Source organism: Peromyscus leucopus, chromosome 16_21 (assembly GCF_004664715.2).
Source record: "Peromyscus leucopus breed LL Stock chromosome 16_21, UCI_PerLeu_2.1, whole genome shotgun sequence".
In the NCBI taxonomy this organism is placed as follows: domain Eukaryota; kingdom Metazoa; phylum Chordata; class Mammalia; order Rodentia; family Cricetidae; genus Peromyscus; species Peromyscus leucopus.
The window spans coordinates 12,155,416-12,170,008 of NC_051084.1; the positions used below are offsets into that span (position 1 = coordinate 12,155,416).

The 14,593-nt window shown below is 55.2% G+C and overlaps 1 protein-coding gene across 3 annotated transcripts in view; it reads left to right on the top strand.

Moving 5' to 3' along the window:
• Window positions 1–14,145, top strand: part of Rab44 (RAB44, member RAS oncogene family) — a 33,572-nt gene extending 19,427 nt beyond the window's left edge. For 2 of the 3 annotated variants that reach the window (XM_037199830.1, XM_037199831.1), the window contains exons 7-14: window positions 116–211; window positions 1,140–1,327; window positions 1,803–3,415; window positions 8,539–8,620; window positions 9,139–9,253; window positions 10,383–10,484; window positions 12,343–12,419; window positions 13,364–14,145. In XM_037199830.1, the coding sequence (XP_037055725.1) occupies window positions 116–211; window positions 1,140–1,327; window positions 1,803–3,415; window positions 8,539–8,620; window positions 9,139–9,253; window positions 10,383–10,484; window positions 12,343–12,419; window positions 13,364–13,454 (2,364 nt within the window). In that variant the 3' untranslated portion in view covers window positions 13,455–14,145. The remainder of the gene's footprint in view (window positions 1–115; window positions 212–1,139; window positions 1,328–1,802; window positions 3,416–8,538; window positions 8,621–9,138; window positions 9,254–10,382; window positions 10,485–12,342; window positions 12,420–13,363) is intronic. The other variant, XM_037199832.1, reaches the window with a different exon arrangement.
• The last annotated feature ends 448 nt before the right edge of the window (window positions 14,146–14,593 follow it).

A 14,593-nucleotide genomic window follows, 5' to 3' on the forward strand; every position in this document is an offset into this window, starting at 1 on the left:
TGGATACCTTCCAGCCCTTGAACCCCAGGCCAGGGTCGGGGTGAGGTGGGGAGGGCCAGCCCAGCCCCGCTGGCTCTGGAGTCTGCAGAGCAGGGCCGACCTGTTTTCTCTGCAGAGTGACTCCCGGGGCATGGCCCTCAGAACCCACATGCAGGAGGCTCTGGAGGCCAAGGAACAAGAGGTTCAACGGTTGGCAGAGGGCCAGAGAGAGGTGAGGACAGGCCTTCTGGGGAGCCCAGACAGCCTTCGCGCTGTTCCCAGATGGACAGGTCCCCTGAAGCCACCAGCAGCCAAAAACTCCCTGGGCTGCTCCTTGCCTGATCAGGGCTCCCTCCCCAGTGCCTTGGGGACACTGCCATGGGTCAGATCGGGTCCCGCCAAGAGCCAGGCAGACCCAGGGGAATGAGCCTGGACTTACTCTAGCCTTGGGTTTTCAGCATTCGTGAGAAGGAGGTGCCTGTGGCCATGACATTTCCCAGGCCTCATGTGTCAAATGAGGTGGTGAATGGGCACAGCTGGGAGAGGAAAAGCTTTGGACAGGCTGGGTACAGTGGCACTCGCCTGTGACCCCAGCCCTCAGAGGTTGAGGCAGGAGAATCAGGAGTTCAAGGCTAGCCTGGGCCATGTGAGACCCCGAAGCGGGTGGAGTGGGGAGAAACAGGAGTCACAGGGCTCCATCATCACCAGAGCAACCTGGGCAGATTCTTGACCTGTCAGCGCCTGCTGGGTGGTGGGGAGGCTGAGGACCCTCCAGGCCACCATGCTCTAGGGGGTCTTGCTGGGGCTGTACTCCTGCTCCATGGGATCTTGGGTCAGAAGCTCCTACAGTCCAGATGGAATCAGGAACAGCTGCAGGGCTTGGCCCGGGGAGGGGGCCGGTGAGGACCTCCCGCCCTCTGATCATGGTTTCCTCCCCACAACCCACACGTCACAGGTCTCACCGTGTGGGGGTATAAAGCAGCTAATTAGATGCTTGAGGGGTGACCTCCCTGCCGATCATACAATTTAAGTGGGACCTTCAGGAACTGGGCAGTGGGGGCAGGGGCGGGGGCAGGGGGTTCTTGCCTCGCCAAGGTCTTGGAGGCTCTTTGTCACCCTAGAGGACAGCTTCAACCCTCTCCTCCTCCCACCCTCCACAGCTGGAGGCGCAGCTGCTCCACCTCAGCAGCACCCAGCAGGAGGCCAGCTGGGAGAATCTGCAGCTTAGGGAGGCTGAGCGCAACCTGGCTGGACAGCTGGAGGAGGTGCGGGGGCAGCTGCAGGTGACCAGGGGACACCTGGATACTGCCAGGGGCCGAGCGTCCTGGCAGGTAGAGGAAGAACCAAGGCAAGTAGCCGCCCTCTCTGGACTCAGTGGCTTCTGGGAGTCAGGAAAAGACTGTTCTCCGTGGAGCTAGTTAGATCTCAGTACACAGACACACACAGACACAGACAGAAAGACAGACAAAGACACACAGACACACAGACTCTCTCTCTCTCTCTCTCTCTCTCTCTCTCTCTCTCTCTCTCACACACACACACACACACACACACACACACACACACACACACACACACACACACACACCACAGCTCCCAGGCAGGTACTTGCTCTGTAACAGCTCAGAGGCAAGAAGGCTTGCCTGGTCAGGGAGGCTTCCTGGAGGAGGTGCAGCGTCATGTGAGTTTTGAGGTACAGAATGGGATAGGGGGATTTCCAGCCAGCCCTGGAGGAGCTAGCCACAGGAAAGGTTATGCTGTCGGGATCTGGGGGATACCGCTAACTGCCACTCCCCGACCTTCACTTCCCCCTTCCTTCCCAGTGTCCCCAGAGAAAATAAGAAGGCCCCAGACCCTCCAGCTGTCCCCACTGAGGAGGCCCCACTGCCTGAGCTGTTTGGGGACAATGACGACTGGGACCAGCTCCTGAATACCTTTGGAGACCATTCCCACAGGACCCTGCAGCTTTGCTGGAGCCCACCCCCGACCCCGAGTGGCACCTCAGGCCCCCAGACTCCCCGAATTGTTAGGCAGATCTCCATTTCCAAGCTGCCTGCTTTACAGTTTGCTCAGGAGCCAACCTCAGATCCAGACCCGGGTCCAAGAAGCCCTGCCGGGGTGCCTCCTGGTACCAAAGATAGGAGGGGGGTGGAGGACCCCGAGGGTCAGGACGCACAGGATGGCAGTTCTAAGCAGCCTGTGGACACCCCTGGCCTGGAAGCTAGACCTGAATCCCCCTTCCTCTGGAGCCTGCTGGGAGCCCGGGCTGGGGAATCTGAGAGCGTGGGAGCAGAGGCTTTCAGAGTGCGGCTTGCTTTTGAGGCTGAGCCTCCTCCTCGAGGGCTCCCTCCTCCTCAGTCCCCAGCTGGGTCCAGAAAACAGTCCCAGGCCCCAGACCTCAGTGACGAGAGCCTTTGGCCTGGACCTGATCCAGCCAAGCTACCCATGGCAAGAGAAGACCTGACAGAGGGCCTGAAGCTGGGATTAGGGTCCCAGGGAGCCATGATCCTTCCCGAGGGGGCTGCAGAGCCCTCCTCCCCAAACCTGGAGCCTGTGGGCCAGGTACCCACAGAGACACCAGTGCAGGGTGAGGCAGGCCTGGCTAGGCAGGAGAGTCATTCTAGGGCTTTCCAAGAAGCCCATGGCCAGGTCCTTAAGTTGGATAGCCTGGCTACCCACCTCCTCCAGAGTCCCGAAGAGCAGCCCAGGCCAGAGGAAGGAAACTCAGGAGAGAGAGGCCGGGAGGACCTGGGATCAGAACAGGCCGATGAGGCTCACAGCCTCGAAGCCAGGGGCCCAGAATCACCCCAACGAGATGATCTGCAGGAAGCCCATGGCCAGGTCCTTAAGTTGGATAGCCTAGCTATCCACCTCCGCCAGAGTCCCAAAGAGCAGCCCAGGCCAGAGGAAGGAAACTCAGGAGAGAGAGGCCGGGAGGACCTGGGATCAGAACAGGCCGACGAGGCTCACAGCCTCGAAGCCAGGGGCCCAGAATCACCCCCACGAGATGGTCTGCAGGAGCCTGACACATCACAGGCTCCTGCAAGGACAGAGGTCCCTGCTCCTGGCAAAATGTCTCCTCCGAGAGGCTCTCCCATCATGGGGTCCGGGGCTGGGCTTGCAGTGGGAGCCCCAGAGACCGCACGAGCCCTCCTCGCCTTGACCGAACTGGAAGCCCAGCCCAGGTCCATGTCCATGCCTGTTCAGGTGGAGAGCAAGCCAGGCACCCCTCAGCCCCCGGAGCCAGGGGCAGAGAGCAGGCCGGAGGACCCAGGAACAAACCCAGGGGAGGCGGAACTCACCGCTGGCAAGCCTCAGGCTGACCCCGACTATCTCTACCACGTCATCTTCCTGGGGGACTCCAATGTGGGCAAGACCTCATTCCTACACCTGTTACACCACGATGCCTTTGCCACCGGGCTGACAGCCACTGTAGGTAAGGCCCCCTGGGGAGCTAACACTGAGGGGAGGTCCTGGGCCAGGGCCAGCAAGCTCGGGCAGTCAGTCCCTGAGCAGGCCCTCCCAGACGTGGCGGGTTCTGCCTTGGCTATGGGCCTTCACGAGGCATTATTTTATATGGGCATAATCTTAGCATTTCACTAATTGTCTCTAATTACAGGTAATTTGCTTTCCCTGCATTGATCTGGCTAGCTCATAAGGTGCAACAGGAGCAAATCCTGTACCATCTAGGTCCTGGTGTTAGTGGAGGGTGAAAACACACTAGTCTCTGCCCACGTGGTGGGCGGAGTTCCCTACAGAGCCTGGGCATGCTCACGACATGCCCCAGGTCTGCCCACATGCCCTGGCAGGAAATCGCAAGGTGGGTATCACATAGACTATATTCAGAGTGTGGCAAGTTAGGACCCTGGGGGCCTGGGTTCGAATTCTAGCACTACCACTCATCGGGGCTGGGAACTCGGATGCCTTGTTTGACCCCTCTGACAGCTTTGTGACCCAGAGCCCCGAGGCATCGGCTTCTAGACGGAGGGACAGTTTATTCTGGCTCCGTTTGGGAGGTTTTGGTTCACCGTTGGTCCTGTTGCCTTCGGGCCTGCGGCAATGGAGTGTACTACGGTGGGAAATACAGGCTGGAACCAAAATGCTCGCGGTGCGGCAGGGGAGTGGGAGAGGGGAGCCGAGGAGGTAACACGAGGATCTAGTGCGGGTAAAGCCCTGGGTCTGATCTCGGCAGGGCGTAAGTAGAGCATGGTGGTACGCGCCTGTGATCCCAGCACTCAGGAGGTAGAGACCGGAAGATCAGAAGTTCAAGGTCGTCTTTAGCTATTTAGCAAACTTGAGATCAGCCTGGGCTACAAGAGACCCTATCAAGATGGGTGGGAGTTGGGGGTAGAGAGGGAGAAAAGGAAGCCAGGGTCCCACGATCCACTTTGAGGGCATGTGCCTAATGACCAGAAGACTTCAGTGCCAGCCAGGCTGCACTTTTTTTTTTTTTTGAGACAGGGGTCTCTTTATGTAACTCTAGCTGTTGTCCTAGAACTCACTAGACCAGCTTAGCCTTGAACTCGTAGAGGTCTGCTTGCCTCTGCCTCCCAAATGATCTCACCTCTTTTTTTCAAATTAATCTTTTATGTGTGTGGGTGTTCAGCACATGGATACCTGATGTCCTCAGAGGTCAGAAGAGGGTGTCAGATCACCTTCAACTGGAGTTACAGACGGTTGTGGGTATTGGGAACTGAGCCTGTGTCCTCTAGAGGAACAGCAACTGCTCTTAACTGAGGAGTCATCTCTCCAGCCCTCCGGCCTCACGGCTTAATTCTTCTACCTCCCAATAGCACCAGGATGGGCACCAAGCCATAAATCCATGGGCCTTTGCAGGGAGACAGTCCAGGTCCAGTTCCCTCTGACCCCCACATCATCATCTGACAGTGGAGACGGGAGTGACCCCCACTTCCAGCAGTGGATGCGAGTTCACACATGTCAAGAATAGTGCCTGCCAGGCGGTGGTGTCGCACGCCTTTAATCCCAGCACTTGGGAGGCAAAGCCAGGCGGATCTCTTGTGAGTTCGAGACCAGCCTGGTCTACAGAGTGAGTGAGTTCCAGGACAGGCTCCAAAGCTACACAGAGAAACCCTGTCTTGAAAAACTAAATAAATAAATGAAGGAAGGAAGGAAGGAAGGAAGGAAGGAGGGAAGGAAGGAAGGAAGGAAGGAAGGAAGGAAGGAAGGAAGAGAGAGAGAGAGAGAAAGAAAGAAAGCAAGCAAGCAAGCCTGGCATGCATTATATACTCCGTCCATGTTACCCATGGTTCCCATATTCTAAGTAAACATTTGAGCATGATAATTCAGTGGCTCCCATAAGAGGAACAAAGGTGGAGTGCTGTGTGTCTTCATGCCAGGCCAGGGTGCAGGCTAATTAAGAGTCGGTGCCAAGTAGATGTCTTAACACTACCCTGTCGTAAGAGAGGCCTATGGCAGACTCTGGCGTTTTCTCTGTCCAAGAATCCCTACCAGGTGTCCTCGTTTGACCTCTGTTGGTGAGATAACCCCACGAGCAAAAGAAACTTAGAGGAGGAAAGAGTTTGTTGCAACTTGCACTTCCGGGTCACAGTCACTGAGGGGGACAGGGCAGAAATTCAAGACAGGCGCCTGGAGCAGAAACCATGGAGGACGGCTTACTCGCCGGCTTAGGCTCAGCTAAGTTTCTTATACAGCCCGGGCCCACCTGCCTAGGGATGGAGACACCTACGGTGGGCTGGACCCTCCCACATTGATTTTCAAGACACTGTCTTACACTGTAAGACTTGTGGACCTGGCCAGTCTGATGGAGGCCATTCTTCTGTTGGGGTGCCCTCTTCCCCGGATGACTCCAGCGTGTGCAAGTTGACAATAAAAACTACCCAGGACACCCTTGATTTAGTTAAGGACTCAGTGTCCTTGAAAAAGAGGGACCCATAGCAGACCTGAGCTACTGTTAGGCGGACCACAGGGTCCGCATGGCCACCAGTATGTCTGTTGAGTGACTGTTTGTCCCTGGTATCTTCTGCCCATGTCTTACCCCTGACAACAACCCTCCTTGTCTTGGTTTCCTGGGCCTGTGATGAACACCCTGACAAAATCAACTAAGGGGGAGAAGCTTTATTTTAGCTCACATTCCGACGTACAGACCATGGTTGCAGAGATGTCCGTTCGCCAGAGCTTGGAGCAGCTGGACACATTATGTCCACAGTCGAGAACAATGAGTTATTGCATTCCGGCCAGGGCTCAGGGCCCAGCCTGTGAAACGAGGCTGCCTGCATTCAGGATGGGTCTTCCCATCGCAATTAACCCAAGTAAGAACATCCCTCACAGGCATGCCCACAGGCCTATTCCTAGTCTAGACAGTTCCTCATGGAGACTCCATGGCCAGGTGATTCTACATTGAGTCCAGTCCATACAAGGGCTGGTTCCGTGACCTCCCCTCAGGTGAGGCTGGGATCCTTGACTTTGCCACGGGAAAGAGTTTTAGGAGGCAATATGAATCAGAGTCAGCATTTATTGAGAGTTTTAATAGATTTAAGCTCTGGTGTTAATGGACAGGTGCTCACAGGGAAGGGATACGACACAGACAATGAGCTCCAGAGATCTGCCTGTCTTTGTCCCCAGCATGGGCTTGTCGAATGTTTGTTTTTTTTTTTTTGTTTATTTTTTTGTTTGTTTGTGTGTGTGTGTACGCGCGTGTGTGTGTGTGTGTGTGTGTGTGTGTGTATGTGTGTGTGTGTGTGTACGCGCGTGCATGCATGTGGAGGCACAAGTCTGATTTTGGGAAACATCCTCTGTCGCTCTTCCACCTTATTCATTGAGGCAGAGTCTCTCAATTAAACCCAGAGCTCACCAACATGACTGGTCTCACTAGCCAGCTTGCTCTGGGAGTCCCATCTCTGACTTCTGAGACTGGGATGGCAGGCAGGCTGCCACGCCCACACAGCGTTTATGTGGCTTTCTGGGTATCTGATCCCCTGTCTTTCAGGCTTGCATGGCAAACACTGAAGCCCTGAGCCATCTCCCCAGCCCCACAACAGCCCATCTGTGCCAGTTTTACACAATCCGATGACACAGACTCAGAGCAGGCTTGCACCTGTAGCCAGCCAGGTCCCCGCCCCCCCAGCCCAGCCTCTCTCAAAACGTCAGAACTCTTGCCCAGTGCCTTTGAGGGCAGTGGGTGGAGACACAGATCTCCATGTGTGACTCTCAATTTGGTCCCTACCGGTGGCAGAGAACTGAGTCCTGGTTAGGTGTCTTGCCCTCACTTGGTCCCAAGGTTCAAGCTCAGGGCCCCCCGACTTTCAAAGTGTAGGCCCTCCCTGGGAAGGCTTGACCCCTGTGTGCCCGGTTCTGCCCCTGATTGTTGCAGGTATGTGGGCTGCTGCCCCTTTGAACCAGTAGTGCCCGACAAAGACCGAACTTGGCATATCCAATGGTTTATGTGGCTTAGCTGCACAGAGTTTTGGGGCACACAGGATGAGCTGGGAGGGGGGCAGAAGCCAGTCGGGGAGGGGCAGGAATGGCTGAGAGCCGGTGGTGAGTGGCCTGGTGGGTGTGCAGCTGAATGTGACAGGTCTCAGGATGCTCCAGTCCTGGGCTCCTAAGCGTCTCAAGAAGGGGTGGGTGGTAGAGAAAATCACTGGCTACTCAGGAGAGGCCTTGCTCCTGGGCAGGGTCGGTCTTCTTGGAGGAGACCAGTGGGCTGTGTGAACCACCACCAGGGGGCAGCAACATGTACTTACAGGGGTCACCTCTCACCTAAATTGTGGGTGTCGGGAGCTGCCAGGCTGCAGGGGGCTCTGCAGGAAAGGGGTTGGGGACAGGGACAGAGTACCCCCTCCCATTCTTTTTAATTTATTTCATTATTTTTGAGTGTCTGTTGTGGATATGCACATCTCTGTGCAGGTACCTGTGGAGGCTAGAAAGGGTGTATAATACCCTAGAACCGGGGTTACAGGCGCCTGTGAGCTGCCTGATGTGGGTGCCGGGGCCCGAACCCAGGTCGTCTGCAACAGTAGTAAGGACTTAACCGCTGAGCCATCTCTCCAGCTCCCCCCCCCCCCCCCAGTTTTTGCCTCTCCCACATCCAGAGGGCTTCTTTGACTGGAAGGGCACAGACTCTCATTATCAGCTCCCTATCCCAGGGTCTAACGGGCCCGCAGCTGTGACTCCAGGTGGGGTGGGGCTGTGGGACTCAGCCTGGGGAGGGATGATGACTGCAGTCAGAAACCCTGCAGAGCCTTTAGGCCCAGGCCATTTCACCCCCCCCACACACACACACTCTGGCCTTTATGGATCTTTTAAATACGGCCTTGCAGAAGGTGACTCACCCCAAAGCCCCAAAGTCCCAGAACACACAGTGTGACCCCATGGGTCCTTTCTGCACCTTGGGAAGGCTGCTTGGAGGTGTGACACTTGGTCGCGGGGGGGGGGGGCTTTGGAGAGCAGAGAGGAGCCCAGCGTGTGGCTCCATCCTTCCGTGGCTGGGGTTGGGAGTGGGCACGCACTTGTGGCATCTGGGGCTGGCTGTCCTGCATGGAGAGTAAAAGCCCTCTCGTCGTTCTCTGTGTGTCCTAGGAGTGGATTTTCGCACCAAAACCCTGGTGGTAGACAACAAAAACTTTGCGCTGCAGCTGTGGGACACAGCTGGACAAGAGAGGTATTCAGACGGTCCCAGCCAGTGGCCAGGGACTGGGGCGGTGCTCAGGGTGTGGGAGGAAAGGGTAGCCCACAACCTGGGTGACAGGGGACAAGGTCTACCCATTGTAGAAGCAATGAGACCCTGAGATCCAAGACTCAGGGAGTCAGGAAAAAGGGACTGTGAGCTCAGGTGCCTCCACTCTGCACTGCCCTCAGGGGGATGACGGTCGATTCTCCCCTGACCAAGCTTCCAGACAGCGGGCCTTCCATCTAACACATGTAAGGGAAACTTCAAAGGCACATAGGTTCGACTCTGCAATCCATTTCTGGAATCTTGTTCCAGAGATGAACTCACGCATAAAGCAGAGAGCCGAGACTGCTCAAGGCTTCATTACAGATGTTACCAAACATGGGAGATGATCTAAGTGACCCCACATACATCAAATCCACCAAACACATCAAATCCACCCCTAGGATGATGGGGGAGTCCCCAGGCTCTGGGTGTGGTGGCCTCCCTCATGCAGACCCTTTGAGCAGGTACCACAGCCTCACCCGACAGCTGCTTCGCAAGGCCGAGGGGGTGGTGCTCATGTATGACGTCACCTCCCGAGAGAGCTTCACCCACGTGCGGTACTGGCTGGACTGTCTGCAGGTGAGTGTATTCGGGGCTGCCGTCTGGCCCCAGGTTTGGGAGTCAAGAGGAAGCTTGGAATCCACCCCCCCCCCACATTCTTCTTTCTCGCAGCGTTACAAATGCCACAGTAGTCATAAGAGTGACACCATCAGCTGAGGGATGCGTGGGTGGACGAACTGGGAGCCCTGTAGTGCAGAGAAAGCACAACCAACCACACAGTACAGCCCCCAAGCGAACGGCTCTGCATCCTGAGAGCAGCTCTTTTAGACAAGTAGCCCGTCCACTTGGGATGTCTCCTAGGTGGGAAGTCCCGTTAGTGACGTCTAGCGCCATGTCCCACATAACTAATCTCTATGCCGGGATTCCATAGGGCACGAGCCCAACATAAGGCTAGATTAGGACCAAGTGAAGTATGTGGCCTCTCTCTCTAGAAGTTTCTAGTGTAATAGAAGAGATTTTTTTTTTAAAAAAGCAAGATAAGGCGATACGTGAGGGAGAAGTCTGGGTCTGTCTACCTCAGCCCCCACTCTGTGGCTTTACCTCCCTGAACTTCCGTTTCTCTCATGGGGAGCTGGGAAGATTCACTCACACAACCGCTTCCGGCGCCTGGAAGAGAGCAGTCAGCAGCCAGAAACTATGATGCTGCTGATGATTTGAGAAGCACCCAGGGGGCTCGGTGGTTGAGAGTTCCCGCCTCTCTTCCAGAGGACGGGCAGTCGGCTCCCCACTTCATGTTTCTCGCAGCTGTCAGTAACTCCAGCTCCAAGGAATCTGACACCCTCCTCTGGCCTCTGTGGCCACCTTACACACACATGATGCACTTGTGCGCGCACACACACACACACACACACACACACACACACACACACAAGAAAAAGAAAAAAAGCAACCAGAGACAAGTGTTAAGGCAGCCTAGGCAATCAGAGGCACACAGTTATGAAGAGTGGGCACGAACAATCCAGAAAGACTTCCAGGGGGAGGTGCCCATAAGGTTAGCCATGAAAGTAAGCAAAGTGTCTTGTAAGCAGAAAGGAGAAGAGAGGGTCCAGGTGAGAGAATGCCTGATAGCTTCTAGAAACTTCTAGAAGCTTCTATCTTGGGCCTGGCATCCACTGAGGGCAGCTGAGGGCAAATGTCCTGTGTGCAGGATGCGGGTGCAGATGGGGTGGCCGTGGTGCTGCTGGGAAACAAGATGGACTGCGAGGAGGAGAGGCAGGTGCCCACTGAAGCTGGGAGAAGACTGGCCCAGGTGAGTACCGGGACATCTCTGCTTGGCACCTGGGGAACAGGGTTCCCTGCCCCCCTGTAATGAATGGCTGACCACTCAACTGCTGCCGATCGGCCCTGGGCTCAAACCCAGGCTGTGCCGGCGGCAGTGGGCGCCACCTTGAACACTGCGTAGAATTAGCAGATTCCCACACATTCCCAACCCACGTGAAAAACATCTTCAGAGTGAAAGCATTTTTAAAAGCGTCACTGAAATCCCCAATCAAATCTTAATTTTATCTCTGGTCTCTAATTAACATACTCCCTTCTCATTTATTCTATTTTAAGACTCAAATGTTTTCCTTGGGAAGACAACATCAAAAGCTTTGCTGCCAGACGGGGGATACTATTATTTATAAATGGGATCTAACCGCATTCTAGAAAAGACATATATATTTATGCGTATATGTGTATGAATAATTTTTAAAACATTTAAAACCTAAGGAGAGAGTCAATCCCGGTCCCGCCCTTCGCCACTGTGGCTCCAGGTTGGCAGATCACCCCCTGTCTAAAACAGCCATCTGTCTCTTTAAGGGTTCCTTCTTGGAGAATTTATGCTGCTAGAGGACTGAGAATTGGCAGTCTTTAGGGAATACACAGTTAACTCCCTCCTAGGACATCCACTCAGACGCCAGACGCCGAGACTCCTCCTCCCAGTATTGTTTAGGAAGGACAGTTGGCAGAGCTTGGCAGTTACACTTTGGAGGTTCATGGGAGAGGCCGGTGGTTACCATGAAGGATCCTGTGCTGGGGGACAGGTGCCCTGTGGGGTCAGAGAGAGAATTCTGAATATCTCTGCGAGGCTCCCGTCAAAGCCGATGGGATTTTCCCTGGAATGGTTCTGCTCAGAACCTGGAACCTGGATGTGGTGTCCCAGCGGCCCCTCACCACTGGAACCCTGTGGTGTCCCAGCGGCCCCTCACCACTGGAACCCTGTGGTGTCCCAGCAGTCCCTCACCACTGGAACCCTGTGGTGTCCCAGCGGCCCCTCACCACTGGAACCCTGTGGTGTCCCAGCGGCCCCTCACCACTGGAACCCTGTGGTGTCCCAATGGCCCCTCAACCTGCTCTCCAGCTTCAAGTCAGCAAAATCCCTTGACTATAGGAAGGGAAATGAGGCTGAAACCCAAGGACTCATGGCCTCAAGATAAATCAGTGACATTGGGTCATAAAAGAAGAGGGGGAGGGGGAGGGGGAGGGGGAGGAGGAAAGAAAAGAAAAAAGAATCCCAAAATGGCCCAGTGATAGAGATGCTTGCCACCAAGCCTGATGACCTGAGTTTGATCCCCGGATCCACGTGTTAGAAGGAAACCGACTCCCGATCGGCATGCCTTTACCTGCTAGCCATTTCCCTAGCCTCTTTGTTTGGCTTTTCAGACAAGGTCTCATGTAGCCCAGGCTAGCCTCAAACTTGCTACATAGCAGAGGCTGGCCTTGAATTCCTGGTCCTCCTGCCTTCAGCTCGGGAGCGCTAGGTTATAGTTATAGGCATTTGCCACAATGCCTGGCTCTTAATGTTTTTTGTGTTGTTGACAATTGAACCCAGGGCCTTGTGTGGGGTATAGCCCTGGCCCAGAAGTATTTTAGAAAAACATACAAACAAAACCCTGAGCATTAAAAAAAAAAAAAAAAAAAAAAAAAAAGGCACGTGTGTTTCTCCAGGTCAAGCAGTAAATCCGTCTACTACTCCAAGTCTGGGGGAGGACTCCAGGATGGCCCCCTGTGTCCTGTAGCCAGCAGAGGGGTGGGTGGTGGGCAGAGGTCCAGGTGGGGACCGAGGGTGGCTGTCGAGGGGCTGGCAGGGCTGGACCTGGCCTCTCAGCCACTCTGTGTGGTTGCAGGAGCTGGGGGTCTCCTTTGGGGAGTGCAGCGCGGCCCTGGGTCACAACATCCTGGAGCCCCTGATGAACCTGGCTCGGTGAGTGCTTCCCATACCCAGAGTGCTCCAGGGCAGCCCTGCCCTGCTCGGGCCCTCTCCAGGAAGTGGCCAAGGAAGGCCCTGGTTACAGACCCCATGTTCTGTCCTCACAGCTGTTCACACCCTCTCACCTCCCTTCTCCTCTGTAAGGAAGGTTCCTGTCCGGGCCTTCTGGTGACTTCATGACTTAGAGTGAATGCCAAATGCCCCCGATAGCCCACACTGTCTCCACTGCCGTCCTGCCCTGTGGAGCCACCCCTCTGTCCCTATCTCCTACTTCTCTGTCTCTTGTGACATTCTGCTGCTTTCCCTGTGTCCCCGTCTCGGGCCCGTGCCCTTCTGGACTAACTGTTTTTATATCTGTTTTCTTCTTGCTGTCTGGGAGGAGTCCATCTGTCTGTCCAACCCTTTTTATATGGGGCCTTGCACCCACTGTGGACTCAGTGAATAGCTGAGATGGGTGCCGGGAAGGGCATCTGAGTCCCCCAGCGTCCCTGGCACGTGGGTAGGCGTGTGGTGCCTACAGGAGATAATCTCTTGTACTTTCCCAGCTCCGGGTTGGCTCTTGACCTTGAGTCTGGGATTCCAAGGGAACACACCTCCCTCCTGGGGCACAGAGTGTCCATCCATGGTCTATGTATCAGTTCAAGCTCAAAGCCCCGGAATGTGACTTCTTTACTCCTGTTGGAGTTGCTCATTCGTGTGTGTGCGTGCGTATGTGTGCGCGCATGTGTGTGCGTGTCTATGTGTGTCTGTGTTGCTTGGCACCCAGTGGGCCAGGAAAAGAGACAGACGGTCACAATCCCCCAGCCCCATCTTTCCACTGCCATGAGCAGAGAGGACAAAGGGGTGGAGCCCCCCAGCCCTGAATCTCAGCAACCCCACAGTCCTTCATGCTGCTGTTCCTGGAGAGAGAGGAGTGACGTGGGGACATTGTCATACAGGTCACTTAAGATGCAGGAAGACCGCCTGAAGGCCTCGATGGTGGAAGTGGCCCACCAGCAGCCACCCAAGAGAGCTGGCTGCTGCCGCTGATCACCCGTCTGGTCCCATCACGGACTGCCCCTTCCCATGGCTTCTATTCTGCTTCCTGGACACGGCTGTGACAGAGAAGCCCTGCAGGAGACAGGGTCACCTCTGCTCCCCTGAGCAAACATGGCTGGGGTGGATGGCAGGACAGTCTAGAAACCTCACCCAGGGAAAGTATCCCTAAATCTTTTGTTCACCCCAGGTGGCAAGATGTCGGGATAGTCTAGTTTAATTTCTGCTGTGATAAATACTATCAAAAGCAGCTCAGAGGAGGAAAGGGGGTCTTTCAGCTTACACTTCCAGGAACTGGAGAGGGAACCATGGAGGAATGCTGTTTGCTGACTCACATGCCTCCTAATGCTTAGCTGGCTTTTATATATAGCCCAGGCCCACCTGCCTAGGGATGGCGCCGCCCACAGTGAACAGAGCCCTCCCGAATCAATCTTCAAGCAGAACAGTGCCCCACAGACATGCCCACCATGGGCCAGTCTGGTAAAGGCCAATCTTCATGTAAGTTTCCCTCTTCGCTGGTGACTCTAGATTGTGTTAAGTGGATAATAAAAACTAACCCGGGCACAGGACACCTGTGGGGATGCTATTTTTCCTTTTGAGTATTTTTGGATTTTCTTCAGTGCCTAGGGATGCCTTGTCCAATCGGGGCATCAGACATAGAGGAGGAAATAAACCTTGCAGAGAGTCTGTTTGGTGCCAACTCTGAATCCACACAGCCTGTCAGCTCCCCACTATGCCTGTGTCTGCCTCAGTTTCCCCAATCAGATGTGGATTTCTTCCTGGCAGAATCCGATCCTGAGAGCAGTGACATTCTGGTGGCCCCATATGCCCTGAGCCCTCTGGCACTCCTATCGATCCTGCTTCCTGCCCTGAAGCTCGGGGTCCTCAGGAGCCACTGGATGCCTGTGACTGGTGGGGCTTGGACTGCAGCATGGAAACCTGGTGGGAAGCTGGTTCCAGGGTCTGGGGGTGGGGGGTGGGGTCAGGGATGGCCTCTGAGTTGGGACATCTCTGCCCAGCTCAGCCGTTATCTCAGCACTGAATAGAGAGTCCACGGGAACCGGGGGTGGATGCTTTGTACCTTTTAGAGACAGGGTGGTGCTGAACTTGAGGAAGCCTCAGTGTTGTGCAGA